At 37.1% G+C, this 24,527-nt stretch overlaps 2 protein-coding genes across 6 annotated transcripts; both read right to left on the bottom strand.

Moving 5' to 3' along the window:
* Window positions 1-453: 453 nt before the first annotated feature.
* On the bottom strand, window positions 454-11,086 carry LOC306884810 (dual specificity protein kinase CLK2). 2 transcript variants are annotated; one of them, XM_079441018.1, is made up of 13 exons: window positions 10,949-11,072; window positions 9,124-9,317; window positions 8,141-8,408; window positions 7,154-7,244; window positions 6,241-6,307; window positions 5,692-5,808; window positions 5,338-5,504; window positions 5,118-5,212; window positions 4,828-4,957; window positions 3,726-3,808; window positions 3,298-3,377; window positions 3,087-3,177; window positions 454-1,412 (listed from the first exon to the last, which is right to left on the bottom strand). In XM_079441018.1, exons 2-13 carry the CDS (start codon window positions 9,315-9,317, stop codon window positions 1,221-1,223), a joined length of 1,575 nt encoding a protein of 524 aa, XP_079297144.1. In that variant the 5' UTR covers window positions 10,949-11,072; the 3' UTR covers window positions 454-1,220. The 2 variants fall into 2 exon arrangements, with proteins under 2 accessions (XP_079297144.1, XP_079297145.1); XM_079441019.1 differs by lacking the exon at window positions 7,154-7,244 and having other exon boundaries at window positions 10,949-11,086.
* Window positions 11,087-11,238: 152 nt separating this feature from the next.
* LOC306884807 (histone-lysine N-methyltransferase SETDB1-A-like) lies at window positions 11,239-24,526 on the bottom strand. Of its 4 annotated transcripts, none has more exons than XM_079441011.1 (22): window positions 24,217-24,526; window positions 22,938-23,138; window positions 22,655-22,854; window positions 22,525-22,550; window positions 21,072-22,362; window positions 20,925-21,029; window positions 19,847-19,984; window positions 19,538-19,742; window positions 19,278-19,351; window positions 18,968-19,158; window positions 18,484-18,727; window positions 17,575-17,806; window positions 16,465-16,699; window positions 15,485-15,849; window positions 14,876-14,992; window positions 13,998-14,167; window positions 13,690-13,917; window positions 13,503-13,550; window positions 12,489-12,587; window positions 12,194-12,393; window positions 12,006-12,094; window positions 11,239-11,846 (listed from the first exon to the last, which is right to left on the bottom strand). In XM_079441011.1, the coding sequence occupies exons 1-22, from the start codon at window positions 24,276-24,278 to the stop codon at window positions 11,729-11,731; spliced, it is 4,638 nt and encodes a 1,545-aa protein (XP_079297137.1). In that variant the 5' UTR covers window positions 24,279-24,526; the 3' UTR covers window positions 11,239-11,728. The 4 variants fall into 4 exon arrangements, with proteins under 4 accessions (XP_079297137.1, XP_079297138.1, XP_079297136.1 ...); XM_079441012.1 differs by having other exon boundaries at window positions 17,575-17,803; window positions 24,217-24,512; XM_079441010.1 differs by having other exon boundaries at window positions 17,575-17,803; window positions 20,925-22,362; window positions 24,217-24,512.
* Window position 24,527: the final 1 nt, after the last annotated feature.

The following is a 24,527-nucleotide window of genomic DNA, read 5'->3' on the forward strand; positions in this document are numbered from 1 at the left end:
ATCTTTTCACCTCATTAACTGATGGAGTCACGTGGAATATTGTGATGTTTTTATCAGCTGTTTGGACTTCCATTCTGACGGCACCCATTCACGGCAGAGGATACATTGGTGAGCAAGTGATGTGATGCTAAATTTCCCCAGATCTTTTAAATGCATGCCTCATATCCATTGGAGATCAAATATTAAGACTGCATGGAAAAACATGTTAAGATTTAGTACTCCGCTTTAAACAATTCCTGAGGGATGTGCTTATTAAAGACCACAGAAAACTACAACTCAGTGATAGAAATCATAGAATTTGCAAAGCCAAAGGAAGATAAAGTTCAGAAGAGTTTCATAGCATTCAACTCTTAAAGCAACTCCCAATTAAGTGCCAAAATTTTATTTCTATTCAGCAGAGTATATCATCTGCACACATACAGTCAATATAAAAACCACATGACGAGAACAATGTGATTTGAAAAAACATTTTGCCTGGAAAGCCGCTGTGAAAAACATTCACAGCAAGCAAACAGACAGGCCCTTTATTCTATAGTCACAACATATATTTATTTGTATTTACAAATTTATACAGTCAAATCCATACAAAGACACAAAATGAGACATCCGGTTCACTAAATAAATACTGTAAACGTGTGCTGAGGGACACAATCACCAGAACACTGCTGCTCTGTCACTTGGTTTGAGTTGAACTGAATACAAACAATGTGTAATGCATCTGCGATTACCAGCTAAGGGCTAAAATGCACAAAACAGATTTGCCCGATAAATAACTCTACTGTAACAGTGATGCTGTTTGGCCAGTTACTTTCGTTCTCAAATGGAGTGTTACATTAATGCTTTCCCCGGCCCCATCAAATAGTTTTTCCTCTGCTTATGGCTGTCCAAAAATATCATTAGCCTCAATTGGCTGGAAGAACTTAACTTGAAGGGAGTATTTATTCAAAAACCCTTCAAATGTCCAATCAGTCACATACAAACATGACAGTTTACTGGGATCTTCTCGAAGTCCCAAGTTCCTCACATTCTCCTGCTGCTCACGGAGCTGTTCTCACATTACGGGAAGATGATTAAGAAATCATATACTTCTGCTTTAACTTCTCTTGCACTAGAAAACTTTATGCAAAGTCAGTTCAGCTCCATGGTCTCTCTTTTGGCATGCGAGTCCTCAGGGTTTTTTGGCATAAGACAGAGACATTGGTTGAAGACGAATGTTATCGTCACCGACTGATGTCGCGGTTGCCCTCCCAGCTCTTGCCGGCACTCTGGTCAGCGCTGCTGATGGTGCTCTGAAAGAAAGGATGTCTCAGGGCCGCAGCCAGAGTGAGACGCTTCGTCGGCTCGTACTCCAGCATGGCCTCGATCAGATCGAAGAGCTGGTGATGCTCTTCAGCTTCAGACAGAAGATATCTCTGAGAGAGAGAAGGGAGATAAAGAATACTGTATGAGATCAAAAAAAAAAAAAAAAAAAAAAAAAAAGAAATATATATATATATATATATATATATATATATATATACACACACACAATACATATATATGCTGTCAAACAATTAATTGCATCCAAAATAAAAGTTTTTGTTTACATAATACATGTATGTGTGCTCTGTGCTGTGTATTTTTATTATGTATACATAAATACACACACATGCATGTATATATTTCAGAAAAATATGTTTATATATTAAATATTTATTTATAAAATACATTATATGAATATAAACATATATTCATATAATTATAAGCATTCAAGTAAATATTTTCCAAATATAATTATTTTAAAGTTTTAAATATACTTTTATATCCTATTAAAGTTTTTAAATATTTATTTATTTATTTATTTATTTAGTCATTTAGCAGACGCTTTTATCCAAAGCAATATAAAATACTTTTATATTGCAATAATTTCACATTCAATCTTCAAATTAATCTACAAACAACAAAGACAGTATATTTTTTTAAGGCAGATGCTATTTACACTAAGTGCAAATAGCGATGGATTCTATTTACACTGTTAAAATAGCAAGATTTTCTGCTATTTATACTACTTATTGTAAATAGTGGCAATTATCTGGCACCTCAGTATTGTAGTACATTATAAAACAGTATGCAATAATAACGTACTGAGTGTAAATTATAATTTTAATTCAAATGTATTAAATGGATGCCACCTTATTGGGACAATAAAGCCCTCCCTACACCTACCCGATACTTTATTTTCAACTTTTTGATTATTTCCTTAATTTTTATTGAAAATAAATGCCTTTCTGATGCGATATGAGATTTGAAAAGGGAGAAAAAAAATGTTTGGCAAAAGGTGGGCTCGAACTCGGGTCGATCGCGTCAAAAAGCATGCGCATTACCATCTACGCCACTGAAACTGATGTTGAACTAGCTTCTTTTTTTAATGTTGACTAACCCAATCACACGTCAGTGGGCGGAGTTAGTGTAAATAGCCTTTGCCAACAAGATGGGCTATTTGCACTTAGTGTAAATAGACACCATTTTTAATGGCATCTTTTTTTTTATGACGGAAGGCCATGGATCACTGATACCAAGTAATACCGATTTCTCTATAAAACTCACTTCAGGTCATAAAGTCTCTATTAATGAGCTGACGAGTTGAATCGGGTGTATTAGATGAGGGAGATAGTGCGGCCTGGGGCAGGGGTGCAGGGGTGAAGTGGAGCGTGTGTCTGAAACGTCTCTGGTTCGATCTGCTCATAAAGACGTTTTGCGACTGAATAAATGCACTTCTTGTCAAGAGAACAAGTGACCGAAACAACAGTTGTGAGTGGGGTGGCCAACCATAGCTCCGCCCCTGCGTTAATTGCGTAAATATTTTTAACGAGTTAAACTGAGAATATGAATCGCCTGCATTAACGCACTAATTTTGAGACCACTAATAAATAAATAAATAAATAATATATATATATATATATATATATATATATATATATACATATATGACATTCTATAAAATATGAAATTCTATACATTTAAAAAAATACAAATATTGAAAAAAAAAAAAAAAAAAGTAAAATCAAGTCAAGTCTCAAGTATGAAGTCTAAAAACAGTTATTTACCCGTAAAGGTTTGCAGTTTTCTCTGACGTATCTTCCTGCTGAAGAGTTCTCGTCCCAGTCCAGACGTCCACGATAAAAGTATTTCTGTTTCCTGTGGGGTGTAGAAATAAATTTAGGTCGCACAACCTGTTGCGCATGCAAGCAGGAAAGACATGGAACCTATACTTTGAGGACAGGCTTTAGAAAATCCCAATGAGCTTCAAAAACATACCTAGTCTTACGAATCATACGGGAAGGAACAGGGCCCAAAATTCTCTCCATCATGGCTAAATGTTCCCGATTATCATGAGTCTGAGAAACCAAAAAAAAAGAAAATAATAAAGTTAACATGAATAAACATTATATAGTTTGACTCTTTCGTTTAGACTCGTTTTGTATTTTGTCAGGTTTCACAATAACAGGTACAACACATACTGTATGTTCCTATACATTAGTGAGTGAGTGCATCTGAGGTCAAAGTGTTAAAGGCAGGTGTTTGACCTCAGTGTGCTTATGTGGACACCTGTAACCCTTTGGTCAGAGTCTCTCTGATCTTAAGCTCCTTAGTGAACATAAACAAGGGTGGTAGACTTTGTAGATCTGCGGTCATGGCTCAGAAAGTTGGCATGAAAAAGCAAGTAGTGGAGTTTGATTTTGTACCTGGAAGAGAGTGAAGCCGAGGTAGTACTCGAAGAGTATGCAGCCTATACTCCACACGTCACACGGCTGACTCCAGCCCAATTCTGCAAGGAAAAACCATGCTATAACATTGAGTTATGGAGTCATCTAATGGTGACATCATGTTACTGCATCACAACCTTATAACCAGGACACTGTACACAGTATATTTAGTCAGCAGCAAGTGTGCAAACTGTTAAGGTCGAATGTTGCAGAAATGTGAATAAATCGCAATTATGAATCACTACAAGGAGTGTAGGTGCATGAAACCTAAACATTACCAATTAATTTTAATTAATACTTTTATTCAGCAAAGACATTAAATTAATCAAATGTGACAGTAAAAGACATTTGTTATAAAAGATTTCCATTTCAAATAAATACAAATAAAATCTTTCTATTCAAAGAATTCTGAAAAAAAAAGTATTATGGTTTCCAATAAAACAAAAATAAAAATTAAAGCAGCACAACTGCTTTTAACGTTTATAAGAAATGTTTGAGCAACAAATCAGCAGCATATCGAAATGATTTCTGAAGGATCATGTGACAAGACTAATGATGCTGAAAGCTCAGCTTTGCAATTACAGAAATAACGTACATTTTAATTTAATTTAAATTATAATATTCCTACAATATGAATAATTAACGCAGCCTTGGCGAGCATAAGAGACTTAAAAAAAACACTTAAAAATCTTAGCGACCCCAACATTTTTATAGATACAAGTAAGAGTGCCCACTAACTCATTTATATTTATAGCAAAGCAACATTTTTATAAGATAATATTTCATAACAGATTAAGGTTGGGTACAAGCTTTCATAGCAACCATTCTTACGTTGGACTATTCCCTGCTGTCTGTTGAATGAAGTCACTGTGGTCTCTAGCTGGCTCTAATTAAATTCTCTGTGGTGGAAGGGAAGAAGCTAATCTGTGTTGCTGCAGCAATTAACTCATTCTTGTCCTGTGACTTAAATAGTCACATTTCATGCTAATATCGACAGTTATTTAGTTCAAATTTACGTTCAGAACATTGTGTAGTGCTTAAACATGCCGTTCGGTCAGTCACCTGGCATGATTGTCCTTACCTAGAATGACTTCAGGTGCTCTGTAGTGCCTGGTAGAAACAATGGTGCTGTGGTGCTCGTGGTCAAATGTAGCGCTGCCAAAATCCACCACCCTCACCGCCGTGTTCTTCACAGTACGCTCATCTCTCTTCTACCACAGAGAGAAAGATGGAGGTCGTCAATTATCATGCATTTTCTTCATTTCTTTTAATATATAATAGTGGTCCACTAATGGTATTTTCAACAGCTCATGCTAGAATGCTAACACAAAAATATTGGTTTTAGTTAAAATAAAGAAACTCTATCATTACCTTCTCCACATTGTATGTGATTGTGAAGTCAGAGTTGACAAACAGAATGTTTTCTGGTTTCAGGTCTGTGTGGGTCAATTTGTTTTCATGCAAAACTGCAAACAAGGAGAAACAGAACAAATCAGAATATTCATAAATACTATAAGTAGGACTGACCTTTTAATACATGGCAAATGGAATGCAACTTCAATGAGCTTTTTGAAAAATTGTGTTTACTTACACTTGACAGCTAGGCAGATCTGGTAGGCCATATGACGCACTTGACTGATGGAGTAGGGCAGGTAATTGTTTTCTTTGAGGAAATCAAAAGTGCTGAGAGCCAAAAGCTCAAAACTGATACACATATGGCCATGATAGTCGAACCAGTCAAACATCTGGACACACAGACTAAGAATCGAGACATAGAGAAGAGAATACAACATTAGCAAACAAGTTACCAATACAGTGGTCTTTGGTACCTCAAAGTAAGTTTGCATCTAGATGCTCTATACTTTAAGTACTGCATATGAAATTGATCAAAACATGCTAAAATCTGTTAAATGTTAATTTCATAAAGATTCTGATCCAAACTCACTTCTTATTCTCAGGATCTTTCTCATTGATTCTTTCCAGTACGTTGATCTCCAGCCTGGCGGCCTCTTTGTACTTCTCCACATTTTTGATGATCTTCAGAGCGACATGTGCTCCACCCCTTAACCAAGTAGAAGAACATTAATTTAAACATTGCAGTTTTCACTTCTGTCAAGTTAGCTTTGTATCCGCATACATGTTTTCAATCTTCTAGAAGTAGTAGAAGAAATGAACTAGCCTACATTGATGGGACTATAGTGAATAGATTTCTATTTTGTTGTAAAATCATTATAGAGCAATAAAAGCACTGGCAAGAGATGGTATGATCCTTTTACTGAATATTTTCTTAAAGAAAAAATAAGCCTCTAAGTTCTTGCTTTTCTTGCTGCCTGTAATAACCACACACTGCCTTTCTGGCCCCAAGAGCAGATATTTTGCAGCCTAACAACTAGACAGACATTTTAACAGTCAAGCAACACTTTTTCATTTGAAGTTCACACCATGCTGGTTTTGTAATAGAGCAGCTGATTGGTTGCCAAGTGATGATGCTCACCTGCGATGATCAATACATTGCATCACCCTCCCGAAGGTGCCCTCGCCCAAAGTGCTGACAATCTCATCTAAGAAACAAATAGAGGGAAAAAGACGTAGAGAAAGGGGAGGGGAGATGTAAAGAGAACAATTAGACAGCGTATTTAAAGAGCCATCCTAAACAAGCTTCCTAAAATCACATTTTTAAGCAAAACTGTGACTATCTATATGGGTTAACCTAAAAAAAAATCTGACAAGTGGCAATAAGCACACACTTGATGAAAGGAATAAAGTAAACATGGTCTGAAAAAACGGCACGTTTTTCCAACAACAAAAATAGTCGACATTTCTGTTTAAAAAAATATAAGCAGCTTTTATTAGATTAAAAAATTTCACTAAGCGATTTTAAAACTATGGGACTGCTTTAAGCGAATTCAGAAACTAAAAATTACAGTATATTCTATGAAAAATTAAACGCACAGTGACTATGGAAATATTGCGAATGTCACAGAGCAATCGTATCCTTAAATCTAAATGATTGACAGCATAGGCGCAATGTGAATCTTGATGTAGCCAAAAGCTGCAACAAGACCAGAATAATACGCATATTATGGAGACGTGGAAAAGCTAAATCTGGGAACCTGGCAGTCAGGAATTAAAAAGGATCATAATTCTTCTACACAGCAACACAAACAGCCCAACCCCACTGAAAAGAATAAGTAAAGGAGCTACTAAAGACATGTTGGACATGCCTTCCCCCTTGCCTGTTCCGGCAAAAGGGGAGACCATTCTACGGCAGCGTCATCGTCACCACCAACATCATGATTGATCATGACCTCCTGCCCTCCCCAGTGTGTGTCTGCTGTGTGCTGGTACTGATAGGGAGAAAGGTTACGATATAGGAGTAGAGGAGTAGTAGTAGTGGCAGTGTGTACATCTCTCTTGCAGGACGTCGCCACTCCGACAGATCAGGTGACCCTCCTCGTCGTCCCTCACACACAGTGCCCTCGTCCCGCTGTCACTCCGCTGCTTCGGCCCCAGCCAGTGTCACAGGTCAGAGGTCACACCACGACCGCAGAGGGAGGAGGGGAGATGGGCGGAGCGGGGAGAGTGGAGGGGGACAGCCGTAGCCACGGCGTCGAAGATGAGCAGTGTTGCAGTTGTTGAAGGTAGGTTTGGTGGTCATGGGGCGATTCGTATGACACCACGTGAGGAGATATATATAACGATAGGGATATAGTGCAAGGGATCAAGTCAAAGATAACATTTTACCCCTCCCTTCTTGCTTGCTTTCAAACTCCCCCTCATCCCTCTGCCTAGCAACCCTGACAAAAAGTCACAAAAAGCAACCAGCATCAACATTTACTCATAGAAGAGCACATGAGTAAAGGCATTGCTAATTCACAACTATTACATCCATAACATCTCCAAAGAAAAAGGTTGCTCTAGTGGGAGACTGGAAATAAAATGAAAAAGAGCTGAAATTATGAAACAACTTTATATGCTTTCATTTATAAAAAAATCTATTTTTTGAAATCTATACTGTGTGAAAGAGTTATATAGGTGTGCAGATACAGCAAGATAAAGAATGGATGAAAGTTATGAGATATTAATTACGAAGGCTCTCCCAACAAAGCTATTCACTACTCATATTAACATTAATGTATATTGGATTGAGCCTCACTATTTAATGTTACAGATGGGGCTAACACTGAAAGCCAAGACTTGCACTATCGCTATCAAAAAAGACAAAACGTCAACAAAAAGAAGAACATAAAACAAAGGAGTTCATACTTACCCAATCCTGGGGCTGTGGAAAAGAAAAGCATTATGGAGAAAGAAAGACAGGAGCGTGTAGAGGTAGAGATAGAAGAAAAGATTTGGGGGTAGGAAAGAGCAGGCTCGGGTATTGAAGTACTCACCGAGGACGATGGGCTATAGGACCTGGTTCTACGCCGCCTTCGTTTGTGCTTACGCCTGCTGCCTTTCCTCCGGTACGAGTCCTCGTGGTCCCGGTCGTGGCCCCGGCGGTAGTCGTAGCTGGGCGAGGTGTCGCGGGAGTAGTAGTTGCTCGGCGTCCCGTGTTCCCTGTCGCGATCCCTGTCCCGGTCGCGGCTGTGGTCCAGGCGCCGATAGCTCTCGCCGTAGTGTCTGTCGTAAGGCCTGCGGTCTGAAGAGCGGTTGTCGTAGCTGGGGAGAAGATGAGTGTCATTTAACCCTGAATGACTTCCAAGTGAGCATCGCATACTACCTGGTTTTGAATATTCTTAAATTATTAACCATATGTTGGATATGACACTCCGAAATGAACCTCTGATTACCATATTATCAGAAGTTTAAATATTTAAAATACAAATTTTGAATGAAGTCAACTGCATACAAATTGAGGATATTCAAATTTGAGAAATGATTCATTTGCAATCCAAAAAAAAGAAGAAGAGGCAAAGGATCTACTGACTTCAGCTCATGTAGAACTACTAAACGCAATAAAAGTACCATGCGGTAATCAAATTTTACAGAAAAAGGATGGTTTATAAAAACAAAACTCCACATTTGCAGTTCTTGTTATTATATAATAATAATAAATGTAAGAATTTAATGTTGCTTTATATACATGTTTTTGAAAGTCTCGTATGGCCTTTTATGATCAAAACTACAGTAATAACAGGAATATTTGAAATATTACTACTACAATGCAATATAACGTTTCTATTTGAGTATATTTTACAAAGTAATTTATTCCTGTGATTGCAAAGCTGAATTGTCAGCATTACTAGTCTCTTCAATGCCACATGATCCTTCAGAAATCATTCTAATATGCTGATTTGGTGCTCAAGAAACATCAAGCACCAGTAACCCATGCAATTTGACCATTTTGGTCAATGCTTCCAGTACATGATCATACCTCCTGGATCTGGCATAGCCGGCATCCTGTCTATGTCCTCTCCCTCTCCTCTCACGTTCACTGCTGGAGGAAAACGTTGGTGAGCGGCGATGTCGAGGTTTTCTCCCTCTGTCTCTGTCCCGCTCACGATAACGATCTTGGTAGCTACTGCGGCTGGCCCTCTCCGAGGACGGGTACCGTCTGGAGTGTGGCATCTGCACAACAAATATATTACGATAAACAAGAAAATAAAAAATAAATAAATAGAAGATTTTTTAAACACACATTGGAATGTGTTCAATATTTTTAATATGTGTGACCATGGACCACAAAACCAGTCATAAGTGTCAATTTTTAAAAATTGAGATTTCTACATCATCTGAAAGCTGAATAAATAAGCTTTCCATTGATGTATGGTTTGTTAGGATATTTGGCCGAGATACAACTATTTGAAAATCTGGAATCTGAGGGTGCAAAAAAAAAAAAAAAAACTAAATACTGAGAAAATCGCCTTTAAAGTTGTCCAAATGAAGTTCTTACCTATGCATATTACTGATCAAAAATTAAGTTGAGATATATTTACGGTAAGAAATTCACTAAATATCTTCATGGAACATGATCTTTAATTAATGTCCTAATGATTTTTGGCATAAAAGAAAAATGGATAATTTTGGCCCGCAGCATAAATGACTGCCCACTGCTCCGGGTGTGTGTTCACCGTGTGTGTGTGTGTGTGTTCACTGCTGTGTGTGTGCACGTTGGATGGGTTAAATGCAGAGCACGAATTCCGAGTATGGGTCACCATACTTGGCAGTATGTCACTTCACTTCATATGCTGGAAAAAGGTCTAAACACAGCCATTTAATATAAACAATAATCAGTTAATGGAGGAAAAAGTCAAACACTGTCTTCGGTTTTTACACTATTATACAGGGACAAGTGGACCATATGTGGACAGTTTACAGAGGGACAGTCTACAACAAGTCTTAAAACATTTGAAGGACAGACAGAACAAAACGTTAGCATTAGGAAAATCTGAGATTTTAATTAATAAAAATGTGCTACATTATTTTTTTTGTATTGTTAACACACGTTAACACGTTATGCAATACTGAATATTAAAGAGGACCACTTAGGTCAACATGGAAAACAGCCTTTATAATACACATCAAGAATATTGCAGGATTTTTATGCATATGTACTATACAAAAAACATATTAAGGGAATAAAGTTATACGAGACTCTAATTGAAATTAGAGTTAAGATGACTATTTAAATATGAACATGTATTTAAACGCGCTAGAGAACATCTAAAATCTGGAAAGAAAGAAAAACAAACAGAAAGCTGACGGGTTATAATGCAGAAATACTGCCTCAAACTATATCAAGAGCCAGTTATTCGAGCCAACCTATATTTAGCAGACCAACGTAAGAAAATACCGAGTACCTTGAAATTAACGGTAGTTATAAATGTAAGCAGATGTTTATAATATATAATAACAATAAAAAACGAAATTTTCGGAGAAACTAATGGACAGGCTAACCAACTAGCGCAAGTTGTTATTGTTTTTCATCAATATTTCTTTTACACTGTAATAACAGGGGATTCGTATACTAGTCGCCTCTATTGTTGCAAAATGTGCGGCAATGTTGATACATGACAAAGTTTAAAAACAGCAGATAAAAACTATTTTTCTAGCTAACTAAGTTAGCTGCTCTCCGCGTCGACGGCCATTTTGAGATCTTCTAGTCTTCAACGGGCCATTTCTCAAACGCTCGTTCGTGGGTAACTCGGCTGAGAGTGGGGCAAAAAGTGACAGACGGTAAAATAATGTTTTGTAATCACCGTTTTAGCAGCCAGCCCTGTGCGTTTATCCCAAAGAAAATCCGTGTTGACGCTTCGGCTCCAAATTTCGTACTCAAACCCAAATAAACAGTGAAAAAAACCCCACTTCCGGCCCCTCCTCCATCGTTCTTTATACGCGCGCGTACCATTTGCACATCCGACGTAAACAATATTTATTCCAAGATGATAATCCGCAAAAATGTGCAGTTACCAAATAACAGTTAAAATACCCACAAAAATGTATTAACAAAAAGAAATTGAAATGGACAAAAAAAAAGCTTAATATATTTGAAAGGGATTTTTTATTTTTCAGTAGTAATTTTGTTTTGTCTGATACTACAGTAAGACTAACACGGTATAGACAATTTTATATATTACACATACCATTCTGTCATAAAATAACTGTTATTCCCCCTTCACCCACGTGATTGTTACTTTAAGTGTCGTTCAGACAGCTGCATATTTAACTGAAAATAAATTATATTTAAATGACAAAGACAAATATTACACAAAACATAGCTTTTGATATTTGCAAATTTTATTTACATTTAAGTGAATATTAACATTTTTTGTAGAAGTTAAAAACAATAAAAACAAACAAAACTAAAAAAAGCAAAGACACAAACTAATAATATATTTTAATATGCTTTTCATATTCAATGAGTCATGACTGGAATGCTCTTCCAGAATAGTGCCACAGCGGTTTCTAATGGCTTGGTAAAACTGTTTACAGCAATAACACCAAGGAGAGTTTTAGTGTTTTATGTTGAAAGCAGCATATCAGAGAAGCCTTCCTGTGCACCGCAGAGAGCCACAGCAGCAGAGCAGAACCTTCCCCTCCACACTGCCAACCTCATAGTTATAATCCCACGTCAACTCCGTACCCGCCTTGATGCGCCTGGGAGAGACAAACGAAAGGAAAAACGGAATGAGATAACTTTCTGGATATAACATAAAAAAAAAAAAAAACATTAAAAATATCAAGAGTTTTTAAATAAAATTTGGGTTAACCACTTATTTATTAGTAAATCAAGCTGGTAAGAATCAAGGCACTGACTTGCTGGCGAAGAATGCCACCCATGGAAACCGAAGGTCGTGTGTGTCGACAAAGACGTTCTGAACAAACAAATTCGGACTGCAGCTATGCTGTTGAGAGATGCTGAATTAATAGTAAAAAGTGCCTAATATTTACAAACTTGTACCATTGTTGACACATCTACAGTCACAAGGCTGAGTTTGGCTTACGTTGATGAAGCGGCCGAGGTTGCCCTCTTGTCTCGCATCAATGATGTAACAGGTCTCCTCACCGAACTGTCTGCGGGTGTTGTTGCCTGTTACAGCCACCCTCGTTTTCTCATTCTTTGCGTCCAAGGTTTCTAGAGGTTTTACTCTTCTCTGGGATGACTTTATGGCAAAGCAACGCTTTGGACCTGAGGTTTCTTCACCTACAGACACAAATTATAGACTGAGCAAATTCAATGAAACACTAAAAACATAAAATGAGGAACACAAACTGAGAATAGAGAGAATTGAAACTGACCGTCCTGTCTCATTAGTTTGGTCACTTTCTTCTGAACATCTTTATGTGTTTCATGTGGCTTATGGGATAGTTTTCTCTCACCTAAGAACATGTGATTCACTAAACAGGTAAAGAGGACAGGTTATATATATTTATATATGTAAAAAAAGAAAGAAAAAAACATCTACATAATACAGCCACATGGATAATGCAAAAAAAGCTGCCAGATCTCAGCCTAAATGCCTCATTGTCAATGCTTAGTCTGTCTTATAACAAAGTACATGCCTTACACGTTCATATTGTCTTACTAGTTACTAAATCCCCATCACCAGCCAAGTATGCAAACCAGGGTGATTAAAATCGTGTTTTTACTGAAATAAAATTAAATAAAAATTAGTGCCGTCAAACGATTAAATCGCATCCAAAATAAAAGGTTTTTGTTTACATAACATATGTATGTGTGCTGTGTATATTTATTATGTATATACATATAATACAAACATGCATGTATATATTTAAGAAAAATATATGTTGTTTATATATTAAATATTTATATATAATATAAAGTATAATAATACAAATATATGAATGTATACATGTAAATATTTTCAAAATATCTACTGTATGTGTGTGTATTTATACATACATAATAAATAAACAATACACATACATATATTATGCAAGCAAACTTTTTTTTTGGAGCGTTTGTCAGCACTAATAAAAATATTAGATGAAAACTCAACTAAATGAAAATTAGAAATGGTGCTTTGGCAACTAACTGAAATAAATTTATGTTGAAGCACTACATTTCTAAATGGTAAACTGGAATTTAAATTAATTTAATTTGAAATAAAATTAAACCTAAATAGTAATGGTTAAATGATTTTTGTTTTAAAACTACAAAAATGACAAATGCACAAAACAAAACATTAACCAAATTACAATAAAAATAAAATACAAAAATAAAAGCCGATTCACAATAGTAACAAAAACAATAATAGCATAGAAAAAAATACTAAAATAACTGCACCTTACCTTCCATTTTCTCTTGTTCTGTGTCCAGTTCCATAAGTTCTTCTCTTTCTATGGAAAAAGCCAAGAAAAAAAAAAAAAAAAAGAGAGCGAGAGATGATTTCATAGTTACACATAGAAATAAAAAGACATTTGTTTGGCTAATGTCTTCATATGGTCGTAAGTTTGAATATTTACACACACCACACACCTTCACCACTGCTGGAGTCGTCTTGGTAGAGAGTGTTTTTCCATAATGGCCCCGTTTTCATTATTATGGTCTTCTTGCTGGTTTCGACCTCTGTGTCTGAGCAGAACGCCTCGCTTTCATAACCCTCTTTCAGTTTCTCCACACCCTCAATGAAGTCAAGGTTGGTCAAATATTCATTACCAGACACTGTGTCGTCTTCATTCACTCGGTCTTCGTTTACTATTTTACCTGCGAGGTGAGGTGATAGATACAGGTGATGAGGGACGAATTTTGTTGTGTTTAAAGAACTAAAATTTCTGTTTACTTACCAGTGAAAACACACACGAACGTGCCCTTGGCCACATCATCTTTGCAGCGGATGCCCCATCCCTTGTGCTGTGTCATGAAGAGCTCCAGCCGCAGCTGCAGACCGTGCTGAACCAGCCTGTTGCTGCACATTCTCGGATCACACCGGCACAGAGGGTTACACTCGTACACCCTACAGAGATGGAAGGAAAGAATTTCAATCAGCTTTGTGGCTAAAAATAAAATACTAACTTGTTTTTGAGGTGAGAAAGCTCTACACTATTGTTTAAAAGTTTGGGGTAAGTGAAAACGTTTTGAATAAATTTTATTAATTTTATTCAGCAAGGATGCATTCAATTTATCAAAAATGACAGTAAACACTTGTCCTGTTTGTTTATAACCTTGTTATAAACAAATGTTGCTCTTTTGAACTTTCTATCCATCAACGAATTCTTGGAGAAAAAAAATCATCAAAAATCTGCAGTAAAAAATCTGTTTTTGACATTAATAATAATAAATATTTCTAAAGCACCAAATCACAATAATTTCAGAAGGATCATGTGACACTGACAACTGGAGTAATGGAACTGAAAACTTAGCTTTACATCACAGAAATAAATTAGATTTTCAAATAAAAAAGCAGTTACTTTAAATAGTCATATTTCACAATACTACTGTATTTTTGATCAAATAAATGCAGCCTTGATGAGCATAAGAGACTTTTAAAGCATTTTAACCACAAACGGCAACGTATCTAGTTATGTGCTGATCTGGAGCAGATCGTTATTACAATATTTTTGACCATAAAATAAATACTGATGTGTTACATCTAATTTTAGAGAGGCACCACTGTAACCAAACGATAATCAGACAGAAAGAAAAAAGACAGTTTGTTTCGAACCCTGTTGGCAAGGTGGTTGGCAATCTCTTATGTGTGTATCCAGCACTAACATCCACTGGACCTCCACTGCATAGGGACGTGGCCTCAATGGTCAGCTGGTGGCATGCACACTTTGACCTGTCACACATACAAATTCAAAATGTTTAATAGCAATTTCCAAAATTTAAAAGAAATGTTCCTTGTTCAATCCAATTCACTTGCTGGCAATCTAAAATCAAAAGGTATATTCAGCCCCCTAATTCATTTTTTCCAAGCCATATTTTGGGTATGATCTCAAGAATTATGATCACAAGAATTATGACTGCCAGTTAGGAATTGGTGGATACAGTGCATAAAAAAATCAGTTTTTCTAAATAGTAAAAAAAAAAAAAGTTAGAATCTGCATAAAAAATGTCCAAACCTTTTAAGGCCACCAACAACAAATAAACAAAAGGTGTAGCAACACACAAACTGAAAGATGACTCACGAGTCTAAAGTATCTTCTGAAGTAAAGGACAAAAAGTCACAGATAAACAGCTGTAAATAAACCTTGACCTGTACAAAAACCCAGAAAATTTCTTCAAAATCTCACAAATTTTCACACACAAACGCAGACTCAAAAAACTGTACCTGTCCCGACAACCATCTGTGCAGTCACAGCCGATCAAGAAATCTGGGCTTGTATTGATTGAAACACCCGGAGCTGGAACTCTGTCTTTGGTGTAACTGATGTTAGGAGCAAGCGTATTGTCCACTTCATTAATGCAGGGCACTGGCATCACCTCTCTGCCCTCTGATATGTCCAGCAGGTAGAGGTGAGGATTGCTGGTTGATGTGGAAGGAGGTCGGGCGCGATTAACAAGAACAAACGGGTCCATACAGAACATTTCCAGGAAAAGGAAGTCACAACGTGTTTCTAACAAGTATTCCTGAACTTCATGCATGTCGCACAGGCTCCGCCCACACGGAGAACGATAGAAAATGTGGAAAAACACCTAAAGAGAGCAAATAATAAGAAATGTTCCTTGAGCAGCAAATCAGCGTATTAGAATGATTTCTGAAAAAACAACAAAAATCACACTGGAATAATGATGCTGAAATTCAGATTTGCGTCACAAATATATTTCATTTTAAAATATAATTAAATAGAAAATATCCATTTCATGTTGTAATAATTTAATAATATTGCCATTCTTGCTCTTTTTTTCTCAAATTCAAGCAGCCATGGTGAGCATAAAAGACATGGTGAGCATAAAAGACTTCTTTCAAAAACATCAAAGCGGTCATATGACGATGCTAAAAATAACATTATTTTGTGTATTTGTTGTAATGCAATGCGTTTAAGGTTCAAAAAACACATTTTCCATATACCGCACATTATTGTTGCTACTTTCTGCCCTGCCTTTCTGAAAAGCGGCGATTTTTACAATTAAGCTCATTGTTCTGAAAAGCCGGTGTGCTCTGATTGGCCAGCTATCCAGTGCGTTGTGATTGGCCGAATACCTCAAGCATGTGACGAAAACATTACGCTCCTAACCATATTTGGAAACACACAGTGTCTCTACTATAGTTGACGGCCAAATGGAGCAACTTCCTCAAACGCCACCCACCTTTCCATCGATGCGCCTTCTAGCCGTCATTCGCCGAAACTTAAAAAGCAGTGGTACAAGTAGTGGATTTTCACCACGATGCAAGTCGACTTGAGACGGTCTCACCCCATCTAGACATGCTGGACAACAGCGGTGGTGCATGTATATGGACTTGTACTGGTGTTGCATTAAAACACAATCTTCTTCCTCAGAAACACACTCTTCTTCCTCATCAGAGGCAGGTCGTTTTTCACTTCTAGAATATAGAGCCCAATATGACGTGGTTGGTGATCACTATTCCAAATCATTCTGTATTTAAAGAAATAGTTCGCTCAAAAATGAAAATTGGTTGAAAATTGATTCACCGCCAGGCTATCCAAGTGTAAGAGATTTGGAGAAATTTAGCATTACATCACTTGCTCACCAGTGGATCCTCTGCAGTGAATGGGTGCCGTCAGAATGAGAGTCCAAACAGCCGATAAAAACATGACAATAATTCACAAGCAATCCACACGACTTCAGTCCATCAATTGTTGATTTGTGAAAAGCCATTTTAACCTAAAACCATCACTTCTGGCCAAAATATGTCAATAATCCATAATAACGCTTCCTCCAGTGACAAAGCCCGTACCCTGTTGTCCTCTCACATCAAACTCCACAGACATGTTTATTTGGAACTGCTTTGGACTGTTTTCGCTTTAAACAGCACTTGATCTTTCTCTCCTGACTCAAACAAGATAACTTTTTCAACAGAGAAAGAAATGTTATGGATAGAGGACTTGTATTTTAGCCAGAAACAACGGTTTGAAGTTTTAATAAGGTATTTTTCTTACAAACATGCAGCTTTCCACTTCACAAGATAATTGTATAGTAAATTGATGGACTGGAGTGGTGTGAATTACTTGTAGATTATGGTGACGTTTTTATGAGCTGTTTGGACTCAGTCTGACAGCACCCATTCACGACAGAGGATCCACTGGTGAGCAAGCAATGTAATACTAAATTTACCCAAATCTGTTCCCATGAACAAAATCAATCTACATCTTAGGTGGCCTGAGGGTGAGTACCTTTTCAGCAAATTTAAATTTTTGGGTGAACTGTTCCTTTAACTGGGACAAGCCCATTACTCACCTTAAATTTGGGACGGCTCGTAAGACAGGTGAAAGCATTGTCAACCTCTGGAGGATGACATTTGGCTGGAAAGCAGCCGACATGATCTTTTGAGGGCTAACAGATGATGTTTTGGTGACTGTATCAGATAGTCGGGTGACCTGCACAGGAGACTGAGGCATTGAGATGACAGTCGCTGAGGGAACTGCTGTCGAGGAGGGAGCTGTGTTGCACCGAGGCGTGGCATTTGCTGCTAAACAGAGTTGAGCATGAATTGTATTACATTACAAAAATACATAAATAAATATGCTGTTTTCCTAAACCTATTAACTTTATAAAAATAAAAAAAATTGAATATTTAAATAAAATAATACACAAAAAATGTATAATGTAATCAAATGTTCAAGTACTGCTGTCAAACGATTAATCACGATTAATCGCATCCAAAATAAAAGTTTTTGTTTACATAATAAATATACACAGTACACACACACATATATTTTATATATATATATATATAAAAAATATAAATACACACACATACAGTATATATTTAAAAAATATTTACATGTATATATTTAGATTTATATTATTTATATTACAAATAAATATATTTAATATATAAACAACATTTTTCTTAAATATTAACATGTATGTGTGTGTATTTATATAGACATAATAAATATACACAGTACACATGTGTGAACAAATCTTTTATTTTGGATGCGATTACTCACGATTAATCGTTTGACAGCACTAGTTTCAAGAGATTAAGAGTGCAAAAGAACACGACTACCATTTTTTTTTTTTGTAAGCAAAATATTGAGTTTGGTCATATCGATAATGAGCATGTTCAGTATCCCAATGTATTACTGAACACTTGCACATGTCTATGTGGGAACATGCATAAAAGAGGCAGGATGTGTCTACCTGTTATAGCGGGCTGTTGTGTTTTCTGTTGAGATGGCTGTTGTGGTTTCTGATGAACAGATTGTTGTGCTTTCTGTTGAGGTTGTTGTTGCTGCGTTTTCTGTTGAGGCGGTTGTTGTGGTTTATGTTGTGTTTTCTGTGGAGGTTTTTCCTCCGGTTTATCTTTAGCCAGACGGTTCTTGATATTTATAATGTGTTCCAACTTGTCTGAGCCTTTATAAATCCACTCTTTCTGCTTGTCTTTCTAAAAAAAACAACAACACATTTATCAGCATCAAAATGGCCAATCTGTCAGTGGGGTTAAGTGAATTGATAGTGGGAAAACATAAAATGCAGTTCAGAATATGAAATGCTGTAACGTTCCCAAGAAGTACTCTTTGTCTTTCATTTTCCTTAGTATAAAGACATTAAATTGTAAAATGTAGATGATAGATGAGTACCAGGTTCATAAAGAAATCTGACGTCCCAGTGGATTCATTTTCACCTTAAAGCAGATCTGGATCAGACTGCCATCCAACTGGAGCACCGTGCAGGACTCAAACTTGCCATTTCGTATCGCCTTGGTGTCTTGCCCCGCGCGAAGCACCACAGCAATGGGGTTGGGATAGACACGAAGATATTCCTTCACCTGAAACTGCAATGTCTCATTCTCAATGTCCCTCCACACCTTTTTCACTGCAAAGGTGAAAAAAAAATTGATTATTAAAAAAAAAAAAAAAAAAGTGATTATATGGGGTCTTAAAATAAGTGACTGATATGGAGTAATAAAGAAATGAAGAAAGAGAATTTCTCACATTGTTTGCAGACAACATGAAGGTCTGGAAGAGCAAGGTAAACTGCAAGACCGTCATCAAAAAACACCAAGAACCTAATAGAAACATTTTACAAAACAGATATTATGAACTTTTATATTTTTAGATATAACTTGAAAACAAAACAAAATAGCCTGGACATTATGCTAAATATTTCCTTTCATGTAAAAAAAAAAAAAAAAAAAAAAACCGATTATGAATGCCCGGAGGATAAGAGAACTATCCCTTGACCATAAATTCACCTCATGCGATTCTTGCGCTCAGGAAGCTCAACCAATACGGCAGCATTAAAAAAGGCCTTTCCTTCGTCATCTTTACTGCTGGACACAACACGACAGCCAATAAACAAACTCTTGAGTATGGGAGGCTGCAGAGTGGCCACATGATAAGCAGGCAGCACAACCTCTTTACCACATTTAAACTCCACCTTATATCTGAGGCCATCCTCTAAAAGGAAAGAAAAATGAGACAGGTCACAAATGCAACTAAATCTATTAGATTTCTGCCTTCATTTTAAAGGTTTGTGAATTTACAAAATAGGTCAGTCTTACCTTCTTTTTGGACTTCTTGTACTGTTCCTTTACTCCACAAGTTATGTTTCCTTTTCCCCAAAACTCCCATGCCAACTTTAAGTTTTATCTCCTTATGTTCTTGTTGCTTGGAGGACTCACTGAATGAAGGCTTGGAACCTAAGAAGATCAGTGACAGAAGAGGACAAATAAATACTGTTACTGTATGCAATCACTAATGTATAAATCACAATACACATTTTGGACATTCAACTGCACAGTGTTCCAAATATTAACCAACTATTAGTAATACATATATACATACACTGTTTTAAAATTTGGGTTCGGTAAGCTTTTTTTAATGTCACTGAAAGCCTTGGTGAGTCTCTTATGCTCACCAAGGCTGCAATTATTTGATCAAAAATAGTGTTAAGTAATATTGTGAAATAGTATTACTTATCTATTATAAATTATTATTTTTCTCTATATTAAAATGCAATTTATTAATGCAAATAAATGACCTTTTCAGTAAAACTCCAGTCTTCAGTGTCGCATGATCCTGCAGAAATCATTCTAATATGCTGATTTGTTGCTCAAGAAACATTTCTTATTATTAGCCGTGTTAAAAAGAGTCGTGCTGCTTCATATTTTTGTGAAAACTCAGATTTTTTTTCAGGATTACTTGATGAATAGCAAAAGAATTATATATTTGAAATAGAAATATGTAGTCACTTTTGAAGATTTTAAAGCATCCTTTCTAAATGAATGCATTGATTTCTTAATAGAAATGTAATGACCCCAAAAAACTGAACGGTTGCGTATTTTTTCTTTTTATTATTATTTTTGGATAGGACAGTAGATTGGCAACAGGAAAGCATTTGGTCAAGAGAGGGGAGCGGGATCGGCAAAGGAACTCGAGACAGGAATCAAACTCGAGTTGCCGTGAACGCAGTTGCGCTGCATGTCGACGCACTAACTACGAGGCTTTTGGCGATGACAACGGTTGTGTATTTTTAAATTAAAATGTATGACAGAAACCATAATGTAAGATTATTCATAACAGATTAGTTCTGATAATATACTTTGATATGAACTGTATAAATAAAAAAATAAAGCTTACTTCCGTCAGGACTGGAAGGTTCTGCAGAAGTATCATTGCTGCTGGCATCATCATTATTATCGACAGATGACTCAGATTTTGATTTAGGGCGTTCATAATCACGGTCTCTCGATGGCTCCGATTGTGATTTAGGGCGATCAGAATCACGGTCTCTCGATGGCTCCGATTGTGATTTAGGGCGATCAGAATCACGGTCTCTCGATGGCTTTGATTGTGATTTAGGGCGATCAGAATCACTGTCTCTCGATGGCTTTGATTGTGATTTAGGGCGATCAAAATCACTGTCTCTCGATGACATTGAGTGTGATTTAGCGGGTTCATAATCACTGTCTGACGATGACTCTGACTCAGGGGGTTCATAATCACTGTCAGCAGGACTAGCAGAGAAGTACTCTGTGTCAGAGGGTTCATCATCACTATCTGCAGGCGATTGCACTCTTGTTGTTCCCGTTTGCAGGCTGGAAGTGCTGCTTACAGTCGCAGAGTTTTTTGAAGATCTCAGCCTAGTCCTTGGACTTGTCTCCGTTACAGAGGGTTTCAGCTCAGTCTGGTTTGTTTCTATGTTTGCTGTATCGTCACTGGCAGCAGTTTCCATTTGTTCTGAACTGCTTGATGGTGAAGACATTTCTGAAGGGGTCACTAGTGGTACTTGAGGAGCAGTCTCCTTTGGACAGGAACTAGTTTTCAGGATTTCAGGAGAAGTCATCACAGACAACGTAAGTTCAGTGTTACTTGTTGCTTTGTGATCTGAATGAAGGCTGCTTGACTTTACTGAATCACTTTCAAGCAAAGACATTTCAGGAGTTAATGCTCTCGGCTGAGGTTCAGTCTTAATTGATGCAATGGATGGAATTTTGAAAGGTTTTGAAGTGCTTGGAGGCGAAGTCATTTCTGAATTTATTGCCGTCAACTGAGGCTCAGTCTTTATTGTTGGTATGGATCCGAAATGAGGACTGGCAAAGGTTTCTCTTGTTTCTGAAGGACTCACTGCTGTCAATTGAGGTTCAGTCTTAATTAATTTTAAGGATGGCGAGTTAAGAGTAGCAGAAATTTCATGTTGTTTTGAAATGCTCATTTCGAAAGAACCACAACTGCCAGTTAATGCGGTCAGTTGTGGTTCAATCTTAATTGTTGGTTTAGAATCTGACTTATGACCGGCAATAGGTTTGTATTGTTCTGAATTGCTAAGAAGAGAGGACATTTCGGGTACTTTCGGTAAAGATTCGGTCTTAACTATTGCAATAGGGTTTTCAGGTATTTCCAGCTTTGGTGTGACAGATTCAGAACGGTTGGTCTCAGAGTTCAAGGCTGATGAAGATCTGTTTGAGATGTCAGATGATGGTGATGCAGCACTCATGGAGGAAGTTTTGTTTACCATATGGACTAAATCCTGAATGAGTCCGGATGACTTCTGAATGGCCACAGTAACCTTTTCAAGCTAAAAGAAAAGGAAAAATCAAGACAAAAATGAAACAGAAAGAATGAAAAACAGGCCGAAACCCAGAAAGAAAGAAACAGACAAAGGCAGAAAAAATAATTAAATGTATAAATCAAAGAAAAATGGATGAAAACAATGTAAAAATATTGTAAAAATCCTCACCATTGGTTCCAAGGTTTCTTTGGTGGCTGCAAGAGAAAAAACAAAAGTGATATGAGATTTTTAATTACAACGCCGTAATTTACAATATTTATATTTCCAAGCACTTTCCATTAAAATGTATGTCACTTACCCCCCAGATCAATGACAACGATATCGTCATCATCTCCATTTAGCACACTACTTTCCTGCTTATCCTCCTCATCATCTATTATATGAATGAGGTCCTGTGGTTCTCCTCCTCCTCCTTCCTCCTCCGAATCTTCATCTCGGTATTCCAGTCCCAGCATTCCATAAAGACCCTTCATCACTGACTCGCACTCAAGGACTGACCTGATACAGACACAAAACACAGTCAAATGCCTATTGTGATTTGGAGATACTGTCATCAGGCATTAAAAAACACAACAACTCACTCGCAGGCATTGCTGTACAGAAGGCGGGTGTAAGTGGCTTCCCTCTCCTTCTGCTTCACCCAGTCCTCCACCCGCGCCAGTTGTTCGCGTCTCTGCATCAGATGAGGGTTTCGGTCCACCTCTGCCTGGATCCAGCGCTGCAGATCATCCTTTGTCATTCTCAGGAGGTTATCATCATCTTTTCTGCTACTCATGGCTTTACTGTTAGAGCAACATATTGAAAAAAGGTCAATCGCTAATAACTGCACACGATTTGTTCATAGTACATTGAGCATCATACACTACATTCCTATATTTCAGTTTTGATATTTTGCATTATTTTCCGTTTAAAGGAATAGTTGATCCAAAAATGTGTGGGGGGGGGTGAACTGCTCCTTTAATTTGGATTTGACTTCATTCACTCTAATCTGTTGTTCTTGTTTAAGTATTTGTAAAACATCTATAACGTATAAACACCTCTTGAACAGGCACATAGTGTGACTCAGAGGATGCAAATGTCCTGCACTCAACACATGACAAATACTCTTGTTTGGCACTTGATTGAACTGTAAAGAAGCGTGACAAATGGAGACAACAAAAATAAAACATTATAACGTGTATAACATCCCTGTAAATGTCGTGGCACAAAGAGGTCGTCGCTCGTCTGGATCTCAGTTGGTGCAATTAGAAAGGCTCAAAACAGCAGAGTTTCAAATGTGAAAGAAAAGACTTTATTATAAGAAAACAACAAAGCCGAGAACGCAGCCGCCACATCAACTGCCTCTGAGTTTTCAAGTGTTGGTACATCACCTTATATACCTTTCTCTTATCTATGTTAGAACCTTCTATTTTTTATTTGCTATACCTGGTCGGTTTGCCACCATTATCTCATAGCCCACTTTGTTTATTATCTAATTGTGGAATATGGCTGCCGTTGCTCTTTTTTAAAAAACATGCATAACCTTTATTATCTTGAGGTGACTCAACTGTCAACGGTCTTAGTTTTACATATTCTTCAAATATGGTATGGAAATTTCCAACTAGCTCTCCCTCTGAGTGCATCTCATATGAACTCACTGCACATAGACAGGCATTCATTCTCAGGCTATTTTAACACAGTATTTAGTATATTGATTGCTTCCATGATTTACATTTTCTTGTTAGTATAACCTATATTCTACGGCAAAATTATACAATATAAACTGACCAAAATTAAGGCCTGATAAATCATATGTGGCTACTCTCTGCTATGGCAATACGGCAACCGCGTAAAGCAAGAAAATAACACAAAGTGACATACATACGGTCTAGTTCCCCAACTTGCTGCTGTAGTATGTTTGAATCCTGAAGACACTCATACATCAAAAAGCGCGCAGCTGCAGGATTGTATGGCGGACACTGTTCCGCGTGTTTATATTTCGACAAAGCACAAAGTCTGCCAGTACTGCAAGGAAGACTCTTTATGGATAGCCTACAATCTCCGACATCATATGAAAACTAAAAAGTGCGCAATAAAACAACTAAAAACGCATGGAGGTAAACAATGTCTAGTTTATTACTGTATCTGAACGCTGGCTGATGCAGTCTACAAGAGGCATTCTGATTGGTCCA

The sequence above is a fragment of the Barbus barbus genome (assembly GCF_936440315.1).
Source record: "Barbus barbus genome assembly, chromosome: 19".
NCBI classification, from domain to species: Eukaryota; Metazoa; Chordata; class Actinopteri; order Cypriniformes; family Cyprinidae; genus Barbus; species Barbus barbus.

What these genes read in the sequence shown, in the direction of transcription:
- LOC306884807 (XM_079441009.1), bottom strand. Translation starts at nt 24,278, where the DNA reads ATGTATGAGTGTCTTCAGGATTCAAACATACTACAGCAGCAAGTTGGG. An exon ending in CAAACTAATGAGACAGGACG is followed by an intron (nt 12,394 to 12,488) that starts GTCAGTTTCAAT and finishes TTGTGTCTGTAG; the next exon opens with GTGAAGAAACCTCAGGTCCA. An exon ending in ACCTCGGCCGCTTCATCAAC is followed by an intron (nt 12,095 to 12,193) that starts GTAAGCCAAACT and finishes ATCTCTCAACAG; the next exon opens with CATAGCTGCAGTCCGAATTT.
- LOC306884810 (XM_079441018.1), bottom strand. Translation starts at nt 9,317, where the DNA reads ATGCCACACTCCAGACGGTACCCGTCCTCGGAGAGGGCCAGCCGCAGT. An exon ending in CAATGTATTGATCATCGCAG is followed by an intron (nt 5,809 to 6,240) that starts GTGAGCATCATC and finishes TACTTGGTTAAG; the next exon opens with GGGTGGAGCACATGTCGCTC. An exon ending in CGTATGATTCGTAAGACTAG is followed by an intron (nt 3,178 to 3,297) that starts GTATGTTTTTGA and finishes TACACCCCACAG; the next exon opens with GAAACAGAAATACTTTTATC.